This window comes from Oncorhynchus mykiss, unplaced genomic scaffold (assembly GCF_013265735.2).
Source record: "Oncorhynchus mykiss isolate Arlee unplaced genomic scaffold, USDA_OmykA_1.1 un_scaffold_568, whole genome shotgun sequence".
NCBI classification, from domain to species: Eukaryota; Metazoa; Chordata; class Actinopteri; order Salmoniformes; family Salmonidae; genus Oncorhynchus; species Oncorhynchus mykiss.
Genome location: NW_023494015.1, coordinates 9,452 through 37,024, shown reverse-complemented (window position 1 = coordinate 37,024; position 27,573 = coordinate 9,452). Strand labels below are relative to the sequence as shown.

General features: G+C 41.4%; 1 protein-coding gene across 2 annotated transcripts; it reads right to left on the bottom strand.

Annotated features, from left to right (window-relative positions):
• LOC110536442 (fibrinogen alpha chain-like) lies at nt 1-27,573 on the bottom strand. Of its 2 annotated transcripts, XM_036974453.1 has the most exons (11): nt 27,432-27,572; nt 24,064-24,180; nt 23,642-23,825; nt 23,019-23,164; nt 21,269-21,465; nt 21,022-21,149; nt 12,830-12,951; nt 8,380-8,480; nt 5,980-6,062; nt 4,523-4,668; nt 1-402 (listed from the first exon to the last, which is right to left on the bottom strand). In XM_036974453.1, exons 1-11 carry the CDS (start codon nt 27,483-27,485, stop codon nt 34-36), a joined length of 1,647 nt encoding a protein of 548 aa, XP_036830348.1. In that variant the 5' UTR covers nt 27,486-27,572; the 3' UTR covers nt 1-33. The 2 variants fall into 2 exon arrangements, with proteins under 2 accessions (XP_036830348.1, XP_036830346.1); XM_036974451.1 differs by lacking the exons at nt 1-402; nt 4,523-4,668; nt 5,980-6,062; nt 8,380-8,480; nt 12,830-12,951 and adding an exon at nt 18,931-19,755 and having other exon boundaries at nt 20,380-21,149; nt 27,432-27,573.

Genomic DNA, 27,573 nt, shown 5'->3' with positions numbered 1-27,573 from the left:
TCACAGAGAGGCAGACATCTCTATCTGAGTTTATTATTTACATTCTAGAACGCCTGCTTCTCCTTTTCCTCTCTCCCTTTCAGAACCCAGGCATTCCGTTTCTTCTAGAACCTCTTCTAGAACCACATGATTCTGTTCTAGATCCTCAAACTGAGTCAGGAGTTCCTTCTGTACCATGGGGATGGTTTTATAGTCGGTTGACGGCGGGGGACCGACAGCCACCGGCTGTAGTTTGATCTTGGCGATGTCCTTATTAAGAAGAGAGCTCTTCCGATGCTTGGCGGTGTTACTGAACAGGGTCATCTGATTGGCTAGCGATCTGTAGCTGTTGTGGTCGATGTGGAAAGCAATGGACCTGTTGCATGATCCTTGACAGGAGCGCAGTTTGATCTCAACGTCCACCTAGGGTACAGAGAGAAACACAGAGGTGCGAACAGAGGTTCCCTACGTAGTGCACTAATTTTGACCAAGGCCCACCTATGCAACCCACAGAGGTTATGTCCAAAATGGCACCCTATTCCCTATATAATGCTCTGGGGCCATATGGATAAGTGACTGGTGGTTTATCAAGCGCAGGAGTTCTGATTTAGGATCAGTTTAGCAATTTGAAACCATAATGAATAAGATTCAATGGAGAGAAGGGGCTGATCCTACATCAGAGACACATGATGCCCCTGGTCAAGAGTACACTGTGTAGACAACAGGGTGTTATTTCAGACTCAGCCAAAGGCCAATGTCCATCTGATGTGTTACAGAGGAACACAGAGACACAGCTAGAGGAGGAGCGAAGCGTTAGGATCTGATGGGTTACAGAGGAACACAGAGACACAGCTAGAGGAGGAGCGAAGCGTTAGGATCTGATGGGTTACAGAGGAACACAGAGACACAGCTAGAGGAGGAGCGAAGCGTTAGGATCTGATGGGTTACAGAGGAACACAGAGACACAGCTAGAGGAGGAGCGAAGCGTTAGGATCTGATGGGTTACAGAGGAACACAGAGACACAGCTAGAGGAGGAGCGAAGCGTTAGGATCTGATGGGTTACAGAGGAACACAGAGACACAGCTAGAGGAGGAGCGAAGCGTTAGGATCTGATGGGTTACAGAGGAACACAGAGACACAGCTAGAGGAGGAGCGAAGCGTTAGGATCTGATGTGTTACAGAGGAACACAGAGACACAGCTAGAGGAGGAGCGAAGCGTTAGGATCTGATGGGTTACAGAGGAACACAGAGACACAGCTAGAGGAGGAGCGAAGCGTTAGGATCTGATGGGTTACAGAGGAACACAGACACACAGCTAGAGGAGGAGCGAAGCGTTATGATCTGATGGGTTACAGAGGAACGCAGAGACACAGCTAGAGGAGGAGCGAAGCGTTAGGATCTGATGGGTTACAGAGGAACACAGAGACACAGCTAGAGGAGGAGCGAAGCGTTAGGATCTGATGGGTTACAGAGGAACACAGAGACACAGCTAGAGGAGGAGCGAAGCGTTAGGATCTGATGGGTTACAGAGGAACACAGAGACACAGCTAGAGGAGGAGCGAAGCGTTAGGATCTGATGGGTTACAGAGGAACACAGAGACACAGCTAGAGGAGGAGCGAAGCGTTAGGATCTGATGGGTTACAGAGGAACACAGAGACACAGCTAGAGGAGGAGCGAAGCGTTAGGATCTGATGGGTTACAGAGGAACACAGAGACACAGCTAGAGGAGGAGCGAAGCGTTAGGATCTGATGGGTTACAGAGGAACACAGAGACACAGCTAGAGGAGGAGCGAAGCGTTAGGATCTGATGGGTTACAGAGGAACACAGAGACACAGCTAGAGGAGGAGCGAAGCGTTAGGATCTGATGGGTTACAGAGGAACGCAGAGACACAGCTAGAGGAGGAGCGAAGCGTTAGGATCTGATGGGTTACAGAGGAACACAGAGACACAGCTAGAGGAGGAGCGAAGCGTTAGGATCTGATGGGTTACAGAGGAACACAGAGACACAGCTAGAGGAGGAGCGAAGCGTTAGGATCTGATGGGTTACAGAGGAACACAGAGACACAGCTAGAGGAGGAGCGAAGCGTTAGGATCTGATGGGTTACAGAGGAACACAGAGACACAGCTAGAGGAGCGAAGCGTTAGGATCTGATGGGTTACAGAGGAACACAGAGACACAGCTAGAGGAGGAGCGAAGCGTTAGGATTCGACCAAAGCTCTTCGGTAAACACTAGAGGACCTTGACTGGTGGGATGAGGTTGGAGAGGATCGTGTCCCAAATGCATCCCTGCTCCCTAATCCAGCGCCCTACTTTTGACCAGGTTCTGGTGCACTAGATAGAACATAGGGAGCCATTTGGGACAGGGCCCATGTTTGTCATATGAGTCAAAGTTAGCTGTGGCAGAGTTTTGCCCCCCCCCCCCCGCATGTTCTCAAAATCAGGGAGATCAATAGTCACTAACGCAACAGTTGTGTGTCATAAGGCATTGATATTCAACCATCCTCATCTCCTTTGCTCATCTCCATTCCTCATCTCCATTCCTCATCTCCTTTCCTCGTCTCCTTTCCTCATCTCATATCCTCATCTCCTGTCCTCATCTCCTATCCTCATCTCCTATCCTCATCTAATTTCCTAATCTCCTCATCTCCTATCCTCATCTCCTATCCTCATATAATTTTCTAATCTCCTCATCTCCTATCCTTATCTCCTATCATATAATTTCCTAATCTCCTCATCTCCTATCCTCATCTCCTTTCCTCACCTCCGTTCCTCACCTCCTCTCCGTCGTGAGCACTGAATGGAGTTTATGGGAGAATGTGAGATGATGAAAATCTACAGTGCATTCTGAAAGTATTCAGACCCCTCCCCCTTTTCCACTTCGTTACATCACAGCCTCGTTACATCACAGCCTCGTTACATCACAGCCTCGTTACATCACAGCCTCGTTACATCACAGCCTCGTTACATCACAGCCTTGTTACATCACAGCCTCGTTACATCACAGCCTCGTTACATCACAGCCTCGTTACATCACAGCCTCGTTACATCACAGCCTCGTTACATCACAGCCTCGTTACATCACAGCCTCGTTACATCACAGCCTCGTTACATCACAGCTTTGTTACATCACAGCCTCGTTGCATCACAGCCTCGTTACATCACAGCCTCGTTACATCACAGCCTTGTTACATCACAGCCTTGTTACATCACAGCCTCGTTACATCACAGCCTCGTTACATCACAGCCTTGTTACATCACAGCCTTGTAATAAAATGTATTGGAATGTTTTTCCCCCTCATCAATCTACACACAAATACCCCACAATGACAAAACAAAAAACGTTTTTACATTTTTTTTTGCAAATGTATAAAATGTCAAAAAAAACTTTAACATAACATTTACATAAGTTTGCAAAAATGTCTAAAAACCTATTTTTGCTTAATCGTTATGGGGTATTGTGTGTAGATTGACGATTTAATCAATTTCAGAATAAGGCTGTGATGTAACAAAATGTGGAAAAAGTCAAGGGGTCTGAATACTTTCTGCGTGCCTTGAATTTACCCAGAACTTTCCTGGACACATTAAAGGTAGACTCAGGAAAATGACACGAGCGCCACCGCAGATATTCAGATGATTCAAGACTTCTCTCTTCACACAGTCACTGCACATGGGTTCTATTCACTCTACTAGTACTAGACTAGGCTTAATCTCAAACAAACAACAAACTGGGCCTCTAGGTGCATTTTTAATCTTCACATCATCTCCAGCACCACGACAACATCAACATATGTGAAAATGGCGTGTTTCTATGTTTTGTAGTAAAAAATATAGAGAAAGATAAGTGTTTCCAATGAAGTTGAAAAATTGTGAAGTTTCCCTTTCACTTTCTAAGTCTGACTCTTAACTCTCTAAGTCTGACTCTTAACTCTCTAAGTCTGACTTTTGACCCTCTAAGTCTGACTCTTAACTCTTTAAGTCTGACTCTTAACTCTCTAAGTCTGACTCTTAACTCTCTAAGTCTGACTCTTAACTCTCTAAGTCTGACTCTTAACTCTCTAAGTCTGACTTTTGACCCTCTAAGTCTGACTCTTAACTCTTTAAGTCTGACTCTTAACTCTCTAAGTCTGACTCTTAACTCTCTAAGTCTGACTCTTAACTCTCTAAGTCTGACTCTTAACTCTTTAAGTCTGACTCTTAACTCTCTAAGTCTGACTTATAACTCTTTAAGTCTAACTCTTAACTCTCTAAGACTGACTCTTAACTCTCTAAGACTGACTCTTAACTCTCTAAGTCTGACTCTTAACTCTCTAAGTCTGACTCTTAACTCTCTAAGTCTGACTTATAACTCTTTAAGTCTGACTCTTAACTCTCTAAGTCTGACTCTTAACTCTCTAAGTCTGACTTTTAACTCTTTAAGACTGACTCTTAACTCTCTAAGTCTGACTTTCTAAGTGACTCTTAACTCTCTAAGTCTGACTTTCTAAGTCTGACTCTTACCTTTCTAAGTCTGACTCTTAACTCTCTAAGTCTGACTCTTACCTCTTGCCGGTACATGTCCTCTAGCTGTTTCTGGACGTGGCTTCGCTGCTCCTTCAGTTTCCGTAGCAACGCAGCCGACCGTTTCCTTAGCGATGTCAGGTTCATGGCCAAGCCCTCAGCAAACTCCACGTACCTCAGCTCAGACACTGTAGTCACAATCAATCAATCAATCAATCAATCAAAACAGAAGATGGAGGGAAGACTGAAGGAGAGAGAAAGGGGAAGTAGGACAACTGGGGGAAGCAGAAACTAAAACAGATGGAAGGCAATTGGTTGATAGATATTTTATAAAGATCGATGGCTTGGTTGGTAGACGGACAGATGAACAGACAAACAGACAAACAGACAGTGATTCATACAGTTGAAGTCTGAAGTTTACATCCACTTAGGTTGGAGTCATTAACACTAGTTTACATACACTTAGGTTGGAGTCATTAAGACTAGTTTACATACACTTAGGTTGGAGTCATTAAGACTAGTTTACATACACTTATGTTGGAGTCATTAAAACTAGTTTACATACACTTAGGTTGGAGTCATTAAGACTAGTTTACATACACTTAGGTTGGAGTCATTAAAACTAATTTACATACACTTAGGTTGGAGTCATTAAAACTAGTTTACATACACTTAGGTTGGAGTCATTAAAACTAATTTACATACACTCAGGTTGGAGTCATTAAAACTAGTTTACATACACTTAGGTTGGAGTCATTAAGACTAGTTTACATACACTTAGGTTGGAGTCATTAAAACTAGTTTACATACACTCAGGTTGGAGTCATTAAAACTAGTTTACATACACTTAGGTTGGAGTCATTAAGACTAGTTTACATACACTTAGGTTGGAGTCATTAAGACTAGTTTACATACACTTAGGTTGGAGTCATTAAAACTAGTTTACATACACTTAGGTTGGAGTCATTAAAACTAATTTACATATAGGCAGGCAGGCAGGCAGGCAGACAGTTAGCCAGACAGAGAGACAGACAGACAGACAGACAGACAGACAGACAGACAGACAGACAGTTAGCCAGACAGGCAGACAGGCAGGCAGGCAGGCAGACAGACAGACAGACAGACAGACAGACAGACAGACAGACAGACAGACAGACAGACAGACAGACAGACAGACAGACAGACAGTTAGCCAGACAGGCAGACAGACTGGCAGGCAGGCAGACAGACAGACTGGCAGGCAGGCAGGCAGGCAGGCAGGCAGGCAGGCAGGCAGGCAGGCAGACAGACAGGCAGGCAGGCAGGCAGGCAGACAGACAGACAGACAGACAGACAGACAGACAGACAGACAGGCAGGCAGACAGACAGACAGACAGACAGACAGACAGACAGACAGACAGACAGACAGACAGACAGACAGACAGACAGACAGACAGACATTGATTGATAGATATGTTTAATTGATTGATAGATAGATGGATTGGAGGTGTTGTCACCTACTGTGTGTCTTGACGATGGCCTTGCGGTTGATATAGTAGATGTGTTTGGTGGTCACCATGGATACTGTAGCCGCGTCCTCGTACCTGTAAGCATGGTTCTTGGCTTTAACTTTCACAATATGTAATATGTTTAACTAGGTTTAATCTCAGCTAACCCAGACCTAAAGTCTCACGTAATTGGTCAGCTGCTCAATGAACTTCTGGGTCCATACATGTTGAGAGAAGAGATGTGAAGATGAGGAGATCCTAGAACGAGGAGATCCTAGAACGAAAGAGATCCTAGAATGAGGAGATTCTAGAATGAGGAGCGAAACCGGAATGAGGAGATCCTAGAATGAGGAGATTCTAGAATGAGGAGCGGAACCGGAATGAGGAGATCCTAGAATGAGGAGATTCTAGAATGAGGAGCGGAACCGGAATGAGGAGATCCTAGAATGAGGAGATCCTAGAATGAGGAGATTCTAGAATGAGGAGCGAAACCGGAATGAGGAGATCCTAGAATGAGGAGATTCTAGAATGAGGAGCGGAACCGGAATGAGGAGATCCTAGAATGAGGAGAGGAACCGGAATGAGGAGATCCTAGAATGAGGAGATTCTAGAATGAGGAGCGGAACCGGAATGAGGAGTAAGGGCCAAATGTCCCCTCCCTTTCTGAAATTCCCGAAAGATACTAACATCTGCAAAATCGGGATTCGTCCTAATAACCAGTAACAAACAACACCGGAACTACTGCTGCTCGTCAAGGCCGGTTCTAGGCCGGTTCTAGGCCGGTTCTAGGGCGGTTCTAGGCCGGTTCTAGGGCGGTTCTAGGCCGGTTTTAGGCCGGTTCTAGGGCGGTTCTAGGCCGGTTTTAGGGCGGTTCTAGGGCGGTTTTAGGCCGGTTTTAGGGCGGTTCTAGGGAGGTTCTAGGGCGGTTTTGGGGCAGTTCTAGGGAGGTTCTAGGGCGGTTTTAGGCCGGTTTTAGGGCGGTTCCAGCTATAAGTGATATAAGCGGTCGCTGAAGGTCCCTGGCTGCATGACCAAAACAATTAAACAATAATATATTATTAACAATATAGAAAATATATAAGTTACTAAATATATATATATATATAAGCAACTCAGTCGGGATCTCAACTTACTATTGAGAGTAAGAATACACCAGGTGCAATATCGAAATTTGGTTGTGCAACTCGTTATCCGATGCATCCAATTCCTTCCCAACAGATTCTATGGTACCAGTTAACGTAGATCTGTCCACGAGACGTTTACCAAGGCCTAATAATGCTTTAGAACGTTACATGGTTAGCTGTTATAGCTTCGAAGCAAAATCTCTCTTAGCTAGGCGGTCTCAGTGTTAACTGGGGGGTATTTATTATTAGCATATTTCCCAGCATGCCTTTCAGGTGAATGTGAGACGTACCTACCCATGACTGTGTTTGTTAGTGACAGAGATAATGTTTTTACATTCTATCGTTCATTAAATTAAATCAACTGTGTATGAATTACAAGTTTACCATGTTTGATCTATATCGTAATGCCTGTAGTTGGGGCCTTGTTATCCCCCGGGGCGGCAGGGTAGCCTAGTGGTTAGAGCGTTGAACTAGTAACCGGAAGGTTGTGAGTTCAAACCCCCGAGCTGACAAGGTACAAATCTGTCGTTCTGCCCCTGAACAGGCAGTTAACCCACTGTTCCCAGGCCGTCATTGAAAATAAGAATTTGTTCTTAACTGACTTGCCTGGTTAAATAAAGGTAAAATAAAAAAATAAAAATAAAAAAAATGTTGTGGTCTGGAACTCTTCGGCCACACCATCCCTGCCAGTGACGCTAGAATGATGTGTGTAGTGATTTGTACTTCTAATCAGAATCCAGCTAGGGAGAACAGCCAACAACTAGAGTTCTTTGTTGAACACAACCTGCTTTCAGAATGACTGCAACGGTGCAAGACTTCAGATACAAGACGACCTAATCCATCTCAACTGGAACAGCAATCTCAGTAAGGGGTTCAGGACTTCACTTACAAGACGACCTAATCCATCTCAACTGGAACAGCCATCTCAGTAACGGGTGCAACGAAATCCAACCCTTTACTGATGGGATTAGTTTAGATTTTTTACTTATTTTTTATTTATCTTTGTGTAGTATACGATCAATTAATCAATTAATGTGCATGCAGAAACATAGTTATTAAAAACTAACTATTCTAAAAATCAGCAATTAATATTCAGTGGTGTAAAAAAAGAACCCCCAGTATTGGTGTTAATAACAAGAGTTGAACCAAAACCACGACCATTATTAGCATATTTCCCAGGATGCTCTATTGCAGGTTTGTTTCAATATCTATATTTTTTTTACATTGACACGTATTCTTTACCTTAACACTGAGATTTTAACACTTACAAATCCAATCAATCAGTATACCTCTGTCTCCTCTCACAGATGTCCCTCAGTCTGCCCCTCGTCTGTCTCTCTGTCTGCTCCATCAGACCCTGTAGTCTGCAGCCCGACGGACACCGGGACTCCTGTGGACGTTATCAATAAGTTATTTATTGATCATGGCTATTGATTGATTCGATACGGTTATATTGATCAATTGTCTATCTCTCTGTCTCCTTCGTCTGGCCTTGTAGCTTGCAGTCAGACCGACACATGGACTCCTACAGACACATACAGTATATATTGTTAGGATGTACATAAATATTTCAGTGTATGTATTATCAATCATGTATACATTTGGGGGTGAGTTTGGTTGTGGTGGCCTTAGCTATATCGTGAGTGTGTTAGTCTCTATTAACATTATCAGTAAGTTATCAATAAGTCCAGGATTGGATTGTTTTTTATTAATTTCATCGTGAGTGGTTCGGGTTAGATGGGATGTTTCTCACTGACTTCGGTCTAAGTAGAGGGTGTGGTGTGTTTGTGTATGGTGTGGTGTGTTTCTGTGTGGTGTGTTGTGTTTGTGTAGGGTGTGGTGTGTTTGTGTAGGGTGTGGTGTGTTTGTGTAGGGTGTGTTTGTGTAGGGTGTGTTTGTGTATGGTGTGTTTGTGTAGGGTGTGTTTGTGTAGGGTGTGTTTGTGTATGGTGTGTTTGTGTAGGGTGTGTTTGTGTAGGGTATGTTTGTGTATGGTGTGGTGTGTTTTTTTCTAGGGTGTGTTTGTGTAGGGTGTGTTTGTGTAGGGTGTGTTTGTGTGTGGTGTGTTTGTGTAGGGTGTGTTTGTGTAGGGTGTGGTGTGTTTGTGTAGGGTGTGTTTGTGTAGGGTGTGTTTGTGTATGGTCTGTTTGTGTAGGGTGTGGTGTGTTTGTGTAGGGTGTGGTGTGTTTGTGTAGGGTGTGGTGTGTTTGTGTAGGGTGTGTTTGTGTATGGTCTGTTTGTGTAGGGTGTGGTGTGTTTGTGTAGGGTGTGGTGTGTTTGTGTAGGGTGTGGTGTGTTTGTGTAGGGTGTGGTGTGTTTGTGTAGGGTGTGTTTGTGTAGGGTGTGTTTGTGTGTGGTGTGTTTGTGTATGGTGTGTTTGTGTAGGGTGTGTTTGTGTAGGGTGTGTTTGTGTTGTTTGTGTTTGTGTTTGTGTAGGGTGTGTTTGTGTGTGGTGTGTTTGTGTAGGGTGTGTTTGTGTAGGGTGTGGTGTGTTTGTGTAGGGTGTGTTTGTGTAGGGTGTGTTTGTGTATGGTCTGTTTGTGTAGGGTGTGGTGTGTTTGTGTAGGGTGTGGTGTGGTGTGTTTGTGTAGGGTGTGGTGTGTTTGTGTAGGGTGTGTTTGTGTATGGTCTGTTTGTGTAGGGTGTGGTGTGTTTGTGTAGGGTGTGGTGTGTTTGTGTAGGGTGTGGTGTGTTTGTGTAGGGTGTGGTGTGTTTGTGTAGGGTGTGTTTGTGTAGGGTGTGTTTGTGTGTGGTGTGTTTGTGTATGGTGTGTTTGTGTAGGGTGTGTTTGTGTAGGGTTTGGTGTGTTTGTGTTGTTTGTGTTTGTGTAGGGTGTGTTTGTGTAGGGTGTGTTTGTGTGTGCTGTGTTTGTGTAGGGTGTGGTGTGTTTGTGTTGTTTGTGTTTGTGTAGGATGTGTACAGTGCATTCAGAAAGTATTCAGACCCCTTGACTTTTTCCACATTTTGTTAAGTTACATCGTTGTTCGGCAGGTAGCCTAGTGGTTAGGGTTTTGGACTAGTAACCAAAAGGATGTAAGATCAAATCCCTGAGCTGACAAGGTGAAAAAAAAAATCTGTTGTTCTGCCCCTGAAAAAGGCAGTTAACCCACTGTTCCTAGGCCAGTTAACCCACTGTTCCTAGACCAGTTAACCCACTGTTCCTAGACCAGTTAACCCACTGTTCCTAGACCAGTTAACCCACTGTTCCTAGGCCAGTTAACCCACTGTTCCTAGACCAGTTAACCTACTGTTCCTAGACCAGTTAACCCACTGTTCCTAGACCAGTTAACCCACTGTTCCTAGACCAGTTAACCCACTGTTCCTAGACCAGTTAACCTACTGTTCCTAGACCAGTTAACCCACTGTTCCTAGACCAGTTAACCAACTGTTCCTAGGCCAGTTAACCCACTGTTCCTAGGCCAGTTAACCCACTGTTCCTAGGCCAGTTAACCCACTGTTCCTAGGCCAGTTAACCCACTGTTCCTAGGCCAGTTAACCCACTGTTCCTAGACCAGTTAACCCACTGTTCCTAGGCCAGTTAACCCACTGTTCCTAGACCAGTTAACCCACTGTTCCTAGACCAGTTAACCCACTGTTCCTAGACCAGTTAACCCACTGTTCCTAGACCAGTTAAGCCACTGTTCCAAGGCCAGTTAACCCACTGTTCCTAGACCAGTTAACCCACTGTTCCTAGACCAGTTAACCCACTGTTCCTAGACCAGTTAACCCACTGTTCCTAGACCAGTTAAGCCACTGTTCCAAGGCCAGTTAACCCACTGTTCCTAGACCAGTTAACCCACTGTTCCTAGACCAGTTAACCCACTGTTCCTAGACCAGTTAACCCACTGTTCCTAGACCAGTTAACCCACTGTTCCTAGACCAGTTAACCCACTGTTCCTAGACCAGTTAACCCATTGTTCCTAGACCAGTTAACCCATTGTTCCTAGACCAGTTAACCCGCTGTTCCTAGACCAGTTAACCCACTGTTCCTAGACCAGTTAACCCACTGTTCCTAGACCAGTTAACCCACTGTTCCTAGACCAGTTAACCCACTGTTCCTAGACCAGTTAATCCACTGTTCCTAGACCAGTTAACCCACTGTTCCTAGGTCGTCATTGAAAATAAGAATTTGTTCTTAATTGACTTGCCTAGTTAAATAAAAGTGTAACTTTTTTTTTTTAATCATGGATTAAATGTTAAAAAATAAATCCTCAATCTACACACAATACCCCATAATGACAAAGTGAAAACTGTTTTTTATAGTTATTTGCAAATCTATTAAAAATCTAAACAGAAATACCTTATTTACATAAGTGTTCAGTATTTGCAATGAGACTTGAAATTGACCTCAGGAGCATCCTGTTTCCATTGATCATCCTTGAGATGTTTCTACAACTTGATTGGAGTCCACCTGTGGTAAATTCAGTTGATTGGACATGATTTGGAAAGGCACACCCCTGTATATATAACGTCCCACAGTTGACAGTGCATGTCAGAGCAAAAACCAAGACATGAGGTGGAAGGAATTGTCCGTAGAGCTCCGAGACAGGATTGTGTCGAGGTACAGAACTGGGGAAGGGTACCAACACATTCTGCAGCATTGAAGGTTCAGAGCACAGTGGCCTCCATCATTCTTAAATGGAAGAAGTCTGGAACCATCAAGATTCTTCGTAGAGCTGGCCGCCCGGCCAAACTGAGCAATCGGGAAGGAAGGGCCTTGGTCAGGGAGGTGACCAAGAACCCGATGGTCACTCTGACAGAGCTCCAGAGTTCCTCTGTGGAGATGGGAGAACCTTCCAGAAGAACAACCATCTCTGCAGCACTCCACCAATCAGGCCTTTATGGTAGAGTGGGCAGACGGAAGCCACTCCTCAGTAAAAGGCACATGACAGCCCGCTTGGAGTTTGCCAAAAGGCACCTAAAGACTGAAACCATAAGAAACAAAATTCTCTGGTCTGATGAAACCAAGATTGAACTCTTTAGCCTGAATGCCAAGCGTCACGTCTGGAGGAAACCTGGCACCACCCCTATGGTGAAGCATGGTGGTGGCAGCATCATGCTGTGGGGATGTTTTTCAGTGGCAGGGACTGAGAGACTAGTCAGGATTGAGGGGCAAAGTACAGAGAGATCCTTGATGAAAACCTGCTCCAGAGCCCTCAGGACCTCAGACTGGGGAGAAGGTTCACCTTCAAACAGGACAACGACCCTAAGCACACAGCCAACACAATGCAGGAGTGGCTTTGGGACAAGTCTCTGAATGTCCTTGACTGGCCCAGCCAGAGCCTAGACTTGAACCCGATCGAACATCTCTGGACAGACCTGAAAATAGCTGTGCAGTGACGCTCCCCATCCAACCTGACAGAGCTTGAGAGGATCTGCAGAGAAGAATGGGAGAAACTCCCCAAATACAGGTGTGCCAAGCTTGTAGCATCATACCCAAGAAGACTCGAGGCTGTAATCACTGCCAAAGGTGCTTCAACAAAGTACTGAGTAAAGGGTCTGAATACTTATGAAAATGTGATGTTTCACCTTTTAATTGTTAATACATTTTCTATAAATTCTAAAAAAACAGTTTTGTTGTGATGGGGGATTGTGTGTAGATTGATGATGGTAAATCCATTTTAGAATAAGGCTGTAATGTAACAAAATGTCAAGGGGTCTGAATGCACTGTGTGTGTGTGTGTGTGTGTGTGTGTGTGTGTGTGTGTGTGTGTGTGTGTGTGTGTGTGTGAGACCTACCCACTGGTGGTCAGAGCAGAGTGGGTGCTCTGGTCTGTCAGGACACCGTCCCCTCCTGCCTCTGTCTCTCTGTCGAACTGACTGGGAGACCCCATTCCCTTGCTGTATCCATAGACTACACACTGCAACATACAACAACACACAGAGTTACACACACACACATACGCACACACACACACACACACACACACACACACACACAGAGATACACAGAGATACACACACACGCACACACACTCTCTCTCACACACACTCTCTCTCACACACACACACACACACACACACACACACACACACACACATTTCTAGGCTATAACCCAGCCTAAAGAGGACCAGGGTGCGTTGAAACGTTGCAGATTCATATAATGTATTCCTATGATAGCATTTCGCTAATTATTGATCCGGTCAATATTAGCTATGTGCTAACATCAGGTCGGGTGTATGTCAAAATGTTGACAGAGTTCAAAGTTCAGTCAACTATCCATACGGACACCAAACTGACTAGATCAAGGGGAAAAGCGGGGTAAGTTGAGCCAAAGAGGTCAGTTTAGCCACCCACGTTTCCAAGAATCATACACAAAATTCATCATTTGACCAAATATTTAGGAAGAGGATTTAATGTTTATAATATAATATTCTAATGTCAATAAAATATAATATTATATCTAATGTCTATATATTCTTAATGTATATAATATTATATTATATTCTAATGTCTATATATTCTTAATGTATATAATATTATATCTAATGTCTATATATTCTTAATGTATATAATATTATATCTAATGTCTATATATTCTTAATGTATATAATATTATATCTAATGTCTATATATTCTTAATGTTTATAATATTATATCTAATGTCTATATATTCTTAATGTTTATAATATTATATCTAATGTCTATATATTCTTAATGTTTATAATATTATATCTAATGTCTATATATTCTTAATGTTTATAATATTATATCTAATGTCTATATATTCTTAATGTATATAATATTATATCTAATGTCTATATATTCTTAATGTTTATAATATTATATCTAATGTCTATATATTCATAATGTTTATAATATTATATTATATCCTAATGTCTATATATTCTTAATGTATATAATATTATATTATATCTAATGTCTATATATTCTTAATGTATATAATATTATATTATATCTAATGTCTATATATTCTTAATGTATATAATATTATATCTAATGTCTATATATTCTTAATGTATATTATATTATATTATATTCTAATGTCTATATATTCTTAATGTATATAATATTATATTATATTCTAATGTCTATATATTCTTAATGTATATAATATTATATTATATCTAATGTCTATATATTCATAATGTATATAATATTATATCTAATGTCTATATATTCTTAATGTTTATAATATTATATCTAATGTCTATATATTCTTAATGTATATAATATTATATTATATTATAATGTCTATATATTCTTAATGTATATAATATTATATTATATTCTAATGTCTATATATTCTTACTGTATATAATATTATATCTAATGTCTATATATTCTTAATGTATATTATATTATATTATATTCTAATGTCTATATATTCTTAATGTATATAATATTATATTATATTCTAATGTCTATATATTCTTACTGTATATAATATTATATTATATCTAATGTCTATATATTCATAATGTATATAATATTATATCTAATGTCTATATATTCTTAATGTTTATAATATTATATCTAATGTCTATATATTCTTAATGTATATAATATTATATTATATCTAATGTCTATATATTCATAATGTTTATAATATTATATCTAATGTCTATATATTCTTAATGTATATTATATTATATTATATTCTAATGTCTATATATTCTTAATGTATATAATATTATATCTAATGTCTATATATTCTTAATGTATATAAAATCATTTTCTAAGGTCAAAATATCCTTAATGTATATAATATTATATTATATTCTAATGTCTATATATTCATAATGTATATTATATTATATTATATTCTAATGTCTATATATCCTTAATGTTTATAATATTATATCTAATGTCTATATATTCTTAATGTTTATAATATTATATCTAATGTCTATATATTCATAATGTATATAATATTATATCTAATGTCTATATATTCTTAATGTATATTATATTATATTATATTCTAATGTCTATATATTCTTAATGTATATTATATTATATTATATTCTAATGTCTATATATTCATAATGTATATAATATTATATTATATTCTAATGTCTATATATTCTTAATGTATATAATATTATATCTAATGTCTATATATTCTTAATGTATATAATATTATATCTAATGTCTATATATTCATAATGTATATAATATTATATCTAATGTCTATATATTCTTAATGTATATTATATTATATTATATTCTAATGTCTATATATTCTTAATGTATATAATATTATATTATATCTAATGTCTATATATTCTTAATGTATATAATATTATATTATATCTAATGTCTATATATTCTTAATGTATATAATATTATATTATATCTAATGTCTATATATTCTTAATGTATATTATATTATATTATATTCTAATGTCTATATATTCTTAATGTATATAATATTATATCTAATGTCTATATATTCTTAATGTATATAATATTATATTATATTCTAATGTCTATATATTCTTAATGTATATAATATTATATTATATTCTAATGTCTATATATTCTTAATGTATATAATATTATATCTAATGTCTATATATTCTTAATGTATATAATATTATATTATATCTAATGTCTATATATTCATAATGTCTATTATATTCTAATGTCTATATATTCTTAATGTATATAATATTATATTATATTCTAATGTCTATATATTCTTAATGTATATAATATTATATCTAATGTCTATATATTCTTAATGTATATAATATTATATCTAATGTCTATATTTTCATAATGTATATTATATTATATTCTAATGTCTATATATTCTTAATGTATATAATATTATATCTAATGTCTATATATTCTTAATGTATATAAAATCATTTTCTAAGGTCAAAATATCCTTAATGTATATAATATTATATTATATTCTAATGTCTATATATTCATAATGTATATTATATTATATTATATTCTAATGTCTATATATCCTTAATGTATATAATATTATATTATATTCTAATGTCTATATATCCTTAATGTATATAATATTATATTATATTCTAATGTCTATATATCCATAATGTATATTATATTCTAATGTCTATATATTCATAATGTATATTATATTCTAATGTCTATATATTCATAATGTATATTATATTCTAATGTCTATATATCCATAATGTATATTATATTATATTATATTCTAATGTCTATATATCCTTAATGTATATAATATTATATTATATTCTAATGTCTATATATTCATAATGTATATTATATTCTAATGTCTATATATCCATAATGTATATTATATTCTAATGTCTATATATTCATAATGTATATTATATTCTAATGTCTATATATTCATAATGTATATTATATTCTAATGTCTATATATTCATAATGTATATAATATTATATTATATTCTAATGTCTATATATTCATAATGTATATAATATTATATTATATTCTAATGTCTATATATTCATAATGTATATAATATTATATTATATTCTAATGTCTATATATTCATAATGTATATAATATTATATTATATTCTAATGTCTATATATTCATAATGTATATAATATTATATTATATTCTAATGTCTATATATTCATAATGTATATAATATTATATTATATTCTAATGTCTATATATTCATAATGTATATTATATTCTTATGTCTATATATTCTTCATGTATATAATATATATCATATATATATATATATTCTTAATGTATAGGCCTATACCATAAAGAAGACTATAAATACATGATATTAACTCTTATCCCACTGGGCAAGAACTGGTTGACTCAAATTTGTTTCCCTGCCATTTCCACCAAAATAAATCCCATGTGATGACATTGAATCAACACAGAAAACTGAGTGGGATTTCCTAAAAGACATCAACATATGAATTTCGTATTTTTTCCCCACCCAACTTTGAACATAAATCCAATAACAGGGGTGGAATTTGATTTCAGTGTAAATCAAAACTAGACGTTGAACTGACGTCTGTTCCCATTTGGGGTGTGTGATATTAATATTGTAGTTGATTTCTGTTTATACTGTAAAATATCACTTTTTCCTGCGAACTTTTCAACAGCTCTGCCGTAGTAGTTTGAAGATAAACAGAAGTAATAACAAAAGACAAAACGTACAACCCAAAACAGGAAGTTGAAGTGATGTTTATTGTTTGGACAGTAGCTTGGTTCAGACGTTCTAACAGAAGTTCGAAAGTAGTTCTTAGAACCCCTTCTGTTCCTAGACCAGTTATTTGAACAGTAGCAGTTGGTTCAGAGGTTACTGATCTCAGACCAGTTACTTGAACAGTACCTAGACCAGTTATTTGAGGGTTAGCAGTAACTGGTTGGTTCAGAGGTTACTGATCTCAGACCAGTTACTTGAACAGTACCTAGACCAGTTATTTGAGGGTTAGCAGTAACTGGTTGGTTCAGAGGTTACTGATCTCAGACCAGTTATTTGAACAGTTCCTAGACCAGTTATTTGAGGGTTAGCAGTAACTGGTTGGTTCAGAGGTTTGTTTTTACATGAACATTCAGTACATTGACATCATTCACGGGGTCAGAAAAGCAAAGTCACATTTAATCATCTACTCACAGAATCAATAGTCAGCAATAGCTCTCTCTCTCTCTCTCTCTCTCTCTCTCTCTCTCTCTCTCTCTCTCTCTCTCTCTCTCTCTCTCTCTCCCCTCTCTCTCTCTCTGTCTCTCTCTCTCTCTAGCTCGCTCCACCTTTGTCCCTCTCTCTCCACATCTGTCCCTCACTCCCCGTCATTCTCTCTCTCCCACCTTGTCTCCTCTCCTTCTTTCCTTCCCTCCCTGTCCTTTTCTCTCTCCCTCTCCTCATGCCAACCTCTTCCCTTCTCCCTCCCCCTTTCTCTCCCCCCACACCCTACCCCTATTCTAACCCCACCCCCCTTTCCCTTCTCCTTTCCTCTCCCTCCCTCTCTCTCTCTCTTTCTAGCTCGCTCCACCTTTGTCCCTCTCTCTCTACATCTGTCCCTCTCCTTCTCTCTCTCTCTCTAGCTCTCTCTCTCTCTATCTCTCTCTCTCTCTCTCTCTCTCTCTCTGTGTCTCTCTCTGTCTCTCTCTCTCTCTCTCTCTATAGCTCGCTCCACCTTTGTCCCTCTCCCTCCCTCCTTGTTCTCTCTCTCCACATCTGTCCCTCTCCTTCTCTCTATCTCTCTCTCTCTCTCTCTCTCTCTCTCTCTGTGTCTCTCTCTCTCTCTCTCTCTCTCTCTCTCTCTAGCTCGCTCCACCTTTGTCCCTCTCTCTCTACATCTGTCCCTCTCCTTCTCTCTCTCTCTCTCTCTCTCTAGCTCGCTCCACCTTTGTCCCTCTCCCTCCCTCCTTGTTCTCTCTCTCCACATCTGTCCCTCACTCCCCGTCATTCTCTCTCTCCCACCTTGTCTCCTCTCCTTCTTTCCTTCCCTCCCTGTCCTTTTCTCTCTCTCTCCCTCTCCTCATGCCAACCTCTTCCCTTCTCCCTCCCCCTTTCTCTCCCCCCACACCCTACCCCTATTCTAACCCCACCCCCCTTTCCCTTCTCCTTTCCTCTCTCTCTCTCTCTCTCTCTTTCTCTCTCTCCCTCTCTCTCTCTCTCTCTCTCTCTGTGTGTTTCTCTCTCTCTCTCTCTCTCTCTCTTTCTCTCTCTCGTTCTCTGTGTGTGTCTCTCTCTCTCCTTCCTTCCCTCTCTCTCTCTCTCTCTCTCTCTTTCTCTTTCTCTGTGTGTGTCTCTCTCTCTCCTTCCCCCTCTCTCTCTCTCTCTCTCTCTCTCTCTCTCTCTGTCTCTCTCTCTGTGTGTGTCTCTCTCTCTTTCTATCTATCTCTGTGTGTGTCTCTCTCTCTCCTTCCCTCTATCTCTCTCTCTCTCCTTCCCTCTCTCTCTCTCTCTCTCTCTCTCTCTCTCTCCTTCCCTCTCTCTCTCTCAGGCCATAGCGAGCGGTCGTATCTTCATGCGGGTGGTCTTCAGACTATAGTCAGCTGGTTTGTACGTCAGCCACACCACTCCGTTTTCTATCTCGTATGGAACGTTGCTACCAGGATCATACTTCCCCCCTTTGTAGTAGACGCCGTTTAAGTTAGCCCTCTGACAGTTATTATACCACCAGCCACCGCCGTACATCTCTGCACAGCTCTCCTCCCATTGGTCATTATCCTTATCGAAGGTACTAAACTTCATCCCCTCGTGGGAGAGGAACGACCTCAACCCGAGCGACCCCTGACTCCCTAAACTAGACTCTCCCTTGACTAAAGCATCCCCTGCATCGCCTGAATACTCTGCCACGGTCAACTGATACCCCTCAGCCTCGGACCCCACTTTCACTGTGTACTCGGCTATCGCCTCCCCTCCCTCCCAGTCTTCTAGCTCTACCCTCAACATGCTATCCTCCCGGGTCAGAAGATGGAGGTGTTTTAACCCTAGCCATACCTCCCCTTTACCCTGACCGTCCACTCCTCCGAACCCCTCCTGGTAGTCTGCCCAGGAGCGGTTGAAGCTAACCCCCCCATGAGCTCTCTGTTGGACCAGGGTCCACCCTCCTAGAAAACCTTCCTGGTCACAGTAAACCTCCACTACCCCGTTCGGAGTGGAGGGGGAGAGGGAGGCAGAGGGGTTGATTTTGTACAGGCCGCTCTTTTCCCCTGTGAGATGGTTCCGTTGGATGTCGGAACAATCTGAAAACAGACGGAGAAGCTACGGATTAGTGGCCGGGAAGAATGGAGAGACCGGGATTCAGTAGTGAATTTAGTGTTGTCCTTTTCAGTGAAGAGAAATTACTGCAGTCCTTTCGTTCTCCATGATTACACTTATTATCCATTGAACATTTCGTGAACATCCAGTAATATGTACAGAACAGCATTTCTTATACAGTATCTCTGTAAAGTTTTATACAATTTGTTTAAAAAAAATGTTAGCTACAACCACATAATATGAGCAATGGCTGAACTAGCTTACACATCTTTGTTAATTCGGCTACTGTTCATCAGATTCTGAAAGTTAATTTTACAATATAGGCTATGACTTTGAGCTATGACAAAATTAAATCAAATTGCTAGCTAATACGCTAAAAGCTTCTGGCTAAGACTGTAACCTCTAACGGCTGCTATCATAAGGTGCTAATTGCTATTGGCAGTTTAGCTAAGGTGCTAATGGAGGCTAGGCTAACATGCTAATTGCTAACGGGTGCTAGGCTAAGGTGCTAATGGAGGCTAGGCTAACATGCTAATTGCTGCTAGGCTAAGATGCTAACAGCGGCTAGCTAGGTCAACTGCTGGGCGGTTACTCCAGGTCAGATGTACCTTTTCCCACATAATCCGCCTGCCGCTCACTCCGGGCGCTAATCTTCACGCTGCGGGCGTGGAAATCTGGGATGTCGTCTTCGTCGTTCCCGCGCATGAAAGCTCCGAGATCCATTCCGAATGGATCACCTCCGAAATTGCCGCCTGTGCCACCGGTCTTGGTGCTGGTGAGAATGCTACTGCCTCCCTTGGTGCCGCCGTGGCTCGTGGTTTTGGTGAACGAGGAGGAGGAAGAGGAGGATGAGGAAGAGGAGGAGGTGAGGGATGGGAAGAATTCGCCCATCCCTCCTCCTCCTCCACCACCGAGCTTCTGCGCCTCACAGCCGAGTCCGCCCGATACTTCCTCGATACGCTCCACTGGCCCATCCTTCGTATGTACTATCGTCCTTTTCGTCGTCTTGGTACAGCTCGACGTCTGAGTGGTCAGGTGACCAGTAGTGGAGAAATCTCCGCGTCCGAGACTTCCCAGCCCACCGCCGAATCCACCCATCCCTTTAGAGAAATCCCCAACTCCATCCCCCCTTGTCCCCCCTCCACCACCCAGCTCCGTGATCGTTTTCCTCGGCCCGTCCTTCGTCCCAGACCCCGTTGACAAACCCGATGACGATGAAGAGCCTGAAGTCGAAGGCTGGAAGTGCGTACCCGGGACCTGGCTGGCAGTGGCGGCAGACGAAGAGCTGGACCCCTGGGTCTCCAAGGTCAGCTTCACGGTCTTCACCTCCGGGAAGAAAACCTCCTTCTGTTCCTCAGCCGGGCCGGACTTGTACTTGCTGAGGGAGGGGGAGAGAAGGGTACGGGAGAGGGGAGGAGAGGAAAAGAGGAGATTAGAAGGGAGGGGGGGTGGAGAAGGAGGGTCAGGAGAAAACGACAGCAGCATCCTCCTGCTCACCTGTCGACCACGACGTCTTTAAGCGGTCGGCTCTTCATGACGTACAGCGTGCTGACGGTCTCCACAGACGGAACGCTCTGGGATTCCAGCTGGTCCATCTGCTTGTCCAGAGCCACGTAGGATGCTTGGTCGACGGAGAACTCAGCGTAGCCCTTACAAGACCCCTTACAGGAGCGCAGCTTGATGTCAATGTCCACCTGGCGGAGGGGGTGGAGGGGGGGAGGGGGAAAGAGTGGGGTGGGGAGGGGGTAAAGGGGAGGATGTTGAGAAGGGGGAGATGAGTAGGTGGGAGTGGGGAGATGAAAGGGGAGAAAGGAGGTAAATAAAAAAGTGTTTTTCAGCACTCTTCCTCTTCCTCACATCACCATGTCTTCATATAACTCTTCCTCTTCCTCACATCACCATGTCTTCATATAACTCTTCCTCTTCCTCACATCACCATGTCTTCATATAACTCTTCCTCTTCCTCACATTACCATGTCTTCATATAACTCTTCCTCACATCACCATGTCTTCATATAACTCTTCCTCTTCCTCACATCACCATGTCTTCATATAACTCTTCCTCTACCTCACATCACCATGTCTTCATATAACTCTTCCTCACATCACCATGTCTTCATATAACTCTTCCTCTTCCTCACATCACCATGTCTTCATATAACTCTTCCTCTTCCTCACATCACCATGTCTTCATATAACTCTTCCTCTTCCTCACATCACCATGTCTTCATATAACTCTTCCTCTACCTCACATCACCATGTCTTCATATAACTCTTCCTCACATCACCATGTCTTCATATAACTCTTCCTCTTCCTCACATCCCCATGTCTTCATTTAACTCTTCCTCTTCCTCACATCACCATGTCTTCATATAACTCTTCCTCTTCCTCACATCACCATGTCTTCATATAACTCTTCCTCTTCCTCACATTACCATGTCTTCATATAACTCTTCCTCTACCTCACATCACCATGTCTTCATATAACTCTTCCTCTTCCTCACATCACCATGTCTTCATATAACTCTTCCTCTTCCTCACATTACCATGTCTTCATATAACTCTTCCTCTTCCTCACATCACCATGTCTTCATATAACTCTTCCTCTTCCTCACATCACCATGTCTTCATATAACTCTTCCTCTTCCTCACATCACCATGTCTTCAGATAACTCTTCCTCTTCCTCACATCACCATGTCTTCATATAACTCTTCCTCTACCTCACATCACCATGTCTTCATATAACTCTTCCTCTTCCTCACATCACCATGTCTTCATATAACTCTTCCTCTTCCTCACATCACCATGTCTTCATATAACTCTTCCTCTTCCTCACATCACCATGTCTTCATGTAATATGTCTGAGTAACCTCTGATAATCATCTAGTCTACGCTCTGAAACTAAAACCAGAGGAATAACAAGGATACTGAATTCACATGTGGAAACCCTCTCTGTGGAAAGAGAGGGACTGCCTCCTCATCTCCTCACCTCCTCACCTCCTCATCTCCTCACCTCCTCATCTCCTCACCTCCTCATCTCCTGACCTCCTCACCTCCTCATCTCCTCACCTCCTCATCTCCTCACCTCCTCATCTCCTCACCTCCTCATCTCCTCATCTCCTCATCTCCTCACCTCCTCATCTCCTCATCTCCTCACCTCCTCATCTCCTCATCTCCTCACCTCCTCATCTCATCTCTAGAACATGGTCTCTGACCATCGTTATCATTGTCAATCTCAATCTCACCTCCAGTCTCTGCATCTCTATAACCTGGTCTTTGATGCTGGTCTTCAGAGCGTTGAGGATCCTCAGCTGGCGCTCTATCTTGATCTTGATGTCGATGATCCTGTGACGGAGATGCTCAGCCAGGTCATAGAAGCTGTTGTCATTACCTGTTGGGACAGAGGAAAGGAATGGTTAACATCTATACAGACACCTGTTGGGACAGAGGAGAGGAATGGTTAACATCTATACAGACACCTGTTGGGACAGAGGAGAGGAATGGTTAACATCTATACAGACACCTGTTGGGACAGAGGAGAGGAATGTTTAACATCTATACAGACACCTGTTGGGAAAGAGGAGAGGGAGGAAGGGATGGTTAACATCTATACAGACACCTGTTGGGACAGAGGAGAGGAATGGTTAGCATCTATACAGAGAGAGAGAGAGATAAATTGATAGAAAGAGATGAGAGAGAGCTAGATAGATAGATAGATAAATAGCAGAGAGAGAGGGAGAGGGAGAGAGAGGGAGAGGGAGAGAGAATGAGAGAGAGAGAAAGAAGGAGAGCCAACCAAAACAAGAGATCAAAAGGAACCAAACAAAGCTGACTGTTCCTCCAATCAATCAATATTATCCCGTCTCACCTGCGTTGGAGGTGAGTTTCTCCTTGAGGTAGTCATAGGTCTGTTTGGATGCCTGGTCGGCAGAGCGGTGTTTGGCTCTGTTCTGGTCAAGGAGCTGCCTAATCTTCTCTATCTTCTTCAGCAGGGAATGGTCTGCCTTGTCTAACAGACCCTGGATACGACAACCTGACGGGCACTTAGGACCCTGGGGAGGAGGTGGAGGAAGAGGAGGAGGTGGAGGGGGAGGAGGAGAGGAGAGGAGGAGAGGGGGAAGAGAGGAGGAGATGAGAGAGGATGAGGAGGAGGCAGAGGAAGAGGTGGAAGAGAGGAGAAGAGGAGAGAGGAGAGGCTGAGTTACAGTACAGGACAGTAGGTTTGTATATATCGAAAAGTATATTTCTGTTTAAAAGTCATCCATTAGGTAAAGAGATACAGTGATTTACCCAGTCATCATCTGAGCAAAAAGGCCAGTTCTTCTCTGTGGCACATTTATCAGCCTTGTAACCATGTTCTACTGGCCTGGCTCCACGAGGGCCCAATACGGTCGCTACGTCCTCAGCCTGAGAGAGAGAGGGGTGAGGAGGGAGAGAGAGAGAGAGAGAGAGATGGAGAGAGACAGAGGGGTGAGGAGGGAGAGAGAGAGAGATAGAGAGAGATAGAGAGAGGGGGGAAGGGTGGGGAGCAGAGAGAGAGAGAGGGGGGCAGAGAGAGAGATAAAGAGAGGGGGGAAGGGGTGGGGAGCAGAGAGAGAGAGAGAGGGGGGGGAGAGGGGGGGGGTGGGGAGCAGAGGGAGAGAGAGAGAGAGAGACAGAGAGAGAGAGGGAGAGAGAGAGAAAGAGGGGTGAGGAGGGAGAGAGAGAGGGGGGGCAGAGAGAGAGAAAGAGAGCGAGAGAGAGAGAAAGAGAGAAAGAGGGGTGAGGAGGAAGAGAGAGAGAGATAGGTGGAGAGAGACAGAGAGAGAGAGAGCGAGAGAGAGAGAGAGAGAGAGAGACAGAGAGAGAGACAGAGAGAGAGAGAGGTGGAGAGAGACAGAGAGAGAGACAGAGAGAGAGACAGAGAGAGAGAGACAGAGAGAGAGAGAGGTGGAGAGAGAGACAGAGAGAGAGAGAGACAGCGAGAGAGAGAGAGAGAGAGAGAGAGAGAGAGAGGTGAGAGAGAGAGAGAGAGAGAGGTGGATCGAGAGAGAGAGAGAGAGAGAGAGAGAGAGAGAGGTAGAGAGAGAGAGAGGTGGAGAGAGAGAGAGAGAGAGGTGGATCGAGAGAGAGAGAGAGAGAGAGAGAGAGAGAGAGAGAGAGAGAGAGAGAGAGAGAGAGAGAGAGAGAGAGAGAGAGAGAGAGAGAGAGAGAGAGAGGAGAGAGAGAGAGAGAGAGAGAGAGAGAGAGAGAGAGAGAGAGAGAGAGAGAGAGAGAGGTGGAGAGAGAAAGATTTAAGCAATAAGAATAAGACAACTAAAAATGTCTGTAATATTAAACAAATGTATGTTAACATATTCAAGATAAAAAAATACGGATATCATTTTTGTCACCGTATAGTTCAACTTATAAAGTATATATATGTATATGTGTATATATGTATATATATATATATATATATATTTTTTGTCTCTATATATCTATATAAAAATATATATATATTTTTTTGTCTTATATGTCTTATATATGTATATATTTAAACATTATTTTCCTTCATAAAATATTCACAACCCTTGACTTTTTCCACATTTTGTTGTGTTACAGCCTGAATTTCATAGAATTACTTACATTTAGATTTTACTGGCATACCCACAATAACTCATAATGTCAAAGTAGAATAGAGGGGTACCTGTACAGAGTCAATGTGCAGGAGAACCGGTTAGTTGAGGTAATATGTACATGTAGGTAGAGTTATTAAAGTGACGATGAATAGATGATAACAACAGAGAATAGCTGCGATGTAAAATAGGGTAGAGAGGGGGGGTGGGGCAGGTCTCTGACCTCCTCCCTATAGGCTGTCTCGTCGTTGATCAGGCCTACCACTGTTGTGTCATCAGCAAACTTAATGATGGTGTTGGAGTCATGCCTGGCCATGCAGTCATGAGTGAACAGGGAGTACAGGAGTGGACTGAGCACTCACCCCTGAGGGGCTCCCGTGTTGAGGATCAGCATGGCAGATGTGTTGTTACCTAACCTTACCACCTGGGGGTGGCCCGTCAGGAAGTCCAGGATCCAGTTTAGAGGGAGGTGTTTAGTCCTAGGATCCTTAGCTTATTGATGAGCTTTGAGGGCACTATGGTGTTGAACGCTGAGCTGTAGTCAATGAACAGCATTCTCACATAGGTGTTCCTTTTGTCCAGGTGGGAGACGGCAGGGATTGGAGTGCACTCTATTGGAGTGCAATAGAGATTGCATCATCTGTGGATCTGTTTGGGCGGTATGCAAATTGGAGTGGGTCTAGGGTTTCTGGGATAATGGTGTTGATGTGAGCCATGATCAGCCTTTCAAAGCACTTCATGGCTACAGACATGAGTGCTAAGGGTCGGTAGTCATTTAGGCAGGTTACCTTTGTGTTCTTGGGCACATGAACTATGGTGGTCTGCTTGAAACATGTTGGTAACAAATATAATTATATTTCATACACTAATTACACATTTCCACAAACTTCAAAGTGTTTCCTTTCAATTAATTATATTATGATTATATGCATATCCTTGCTTCAGGTCCTGAGCAACAGGCAGTTAGATTTGTGTTTGTCATTTTAAGCGGAAATTGATAAAAAGGGTCTGAACTTTAAGAGGCTTTTTGAATGACTACCTCATCTCTGTATCACGCACATACAATTATTTGTAAGATCCCTCAGTCGAGCAGTGAGGTTATCCAATGTCTCGCAAAGTAGGGCACCTATTGGTAGACGGTTAAAATATAATTATTAAAACAAAAACAGACATTAAATATCCCTTTGAGCATGGTGAAGTTATTAATTACACTTTGGATGGTGTATCAACACACCCAGTCACTACAACGATACAGGCGTCCTTCCTAAAACAAGTTTTAAATTTTACCGAGTTTAAATGGCTGTGATAGGAGAACACTGAGGATGGATCAACAACATTGTAGTTTCTCCACAATACGAACCTAAATGACAGAAAAGAAAATAAGGAAACAGAATACAAGTATTCTAAAAACATCTGGTTTGTTTTGGGGGCAAATCCAATACAACACATAGTGGTGGCTGCCTCATGTTATGGGTATTCTTGTCATCTTTAAAGGACTTGGGAGTTTATCAGGATAAAACAAAAAATGGAATGGAGCTAAGCACAGGCAACATCCTAATACTAAAGAATAATGGGCAAATGTAGCCCAATTCAGGTGTGGAAAGCTCTTAGAGACTTACCCAGAAAGACTCACAGCTGTAATCGCTGACCAAAGGTGATTCTACAAAGTATTGACTCAGGACTGTGAATACTTATGTAAATGAGATATTTCTGTGTTTCCTTTTGAATTAATGTGCAAACATTTCTAAAAACACGTTTTCACTTTGTGTAGATGGTTGAGAGAGAAAAAAAATAGATTTAATCCATTTTGAGTTCAGTCTGTAACGCAAACAAAATGTGGTATAAGTCAATGGAATGAATACATTCTGAATGCTCTGTATATTTAAAAAACACACATTTCCAAAAAAGGCCACCTCACAAAAACCTCCGAAATAAATACATGTACAGTATATCTAGAAAAAGTGGTATATAAATTCAATCTATTATTAATATTATTATTAAAATAAATTGTAATTAAAACTATTCAATTAAAATGATAAATAATGAATAATGTTATCGTACCCAAGTGGAGGCAAGGACAGTCAGGAAGACACAGAAGAAATGTAGTAGCTTCATCTCTCTCTCCTCTCTCTCCTCTCTCTCTCTATGCTGGTCTAGAATACTGTTCCCTCGAGCCTCCGAAGCTTTTTATTATCTCTACTTT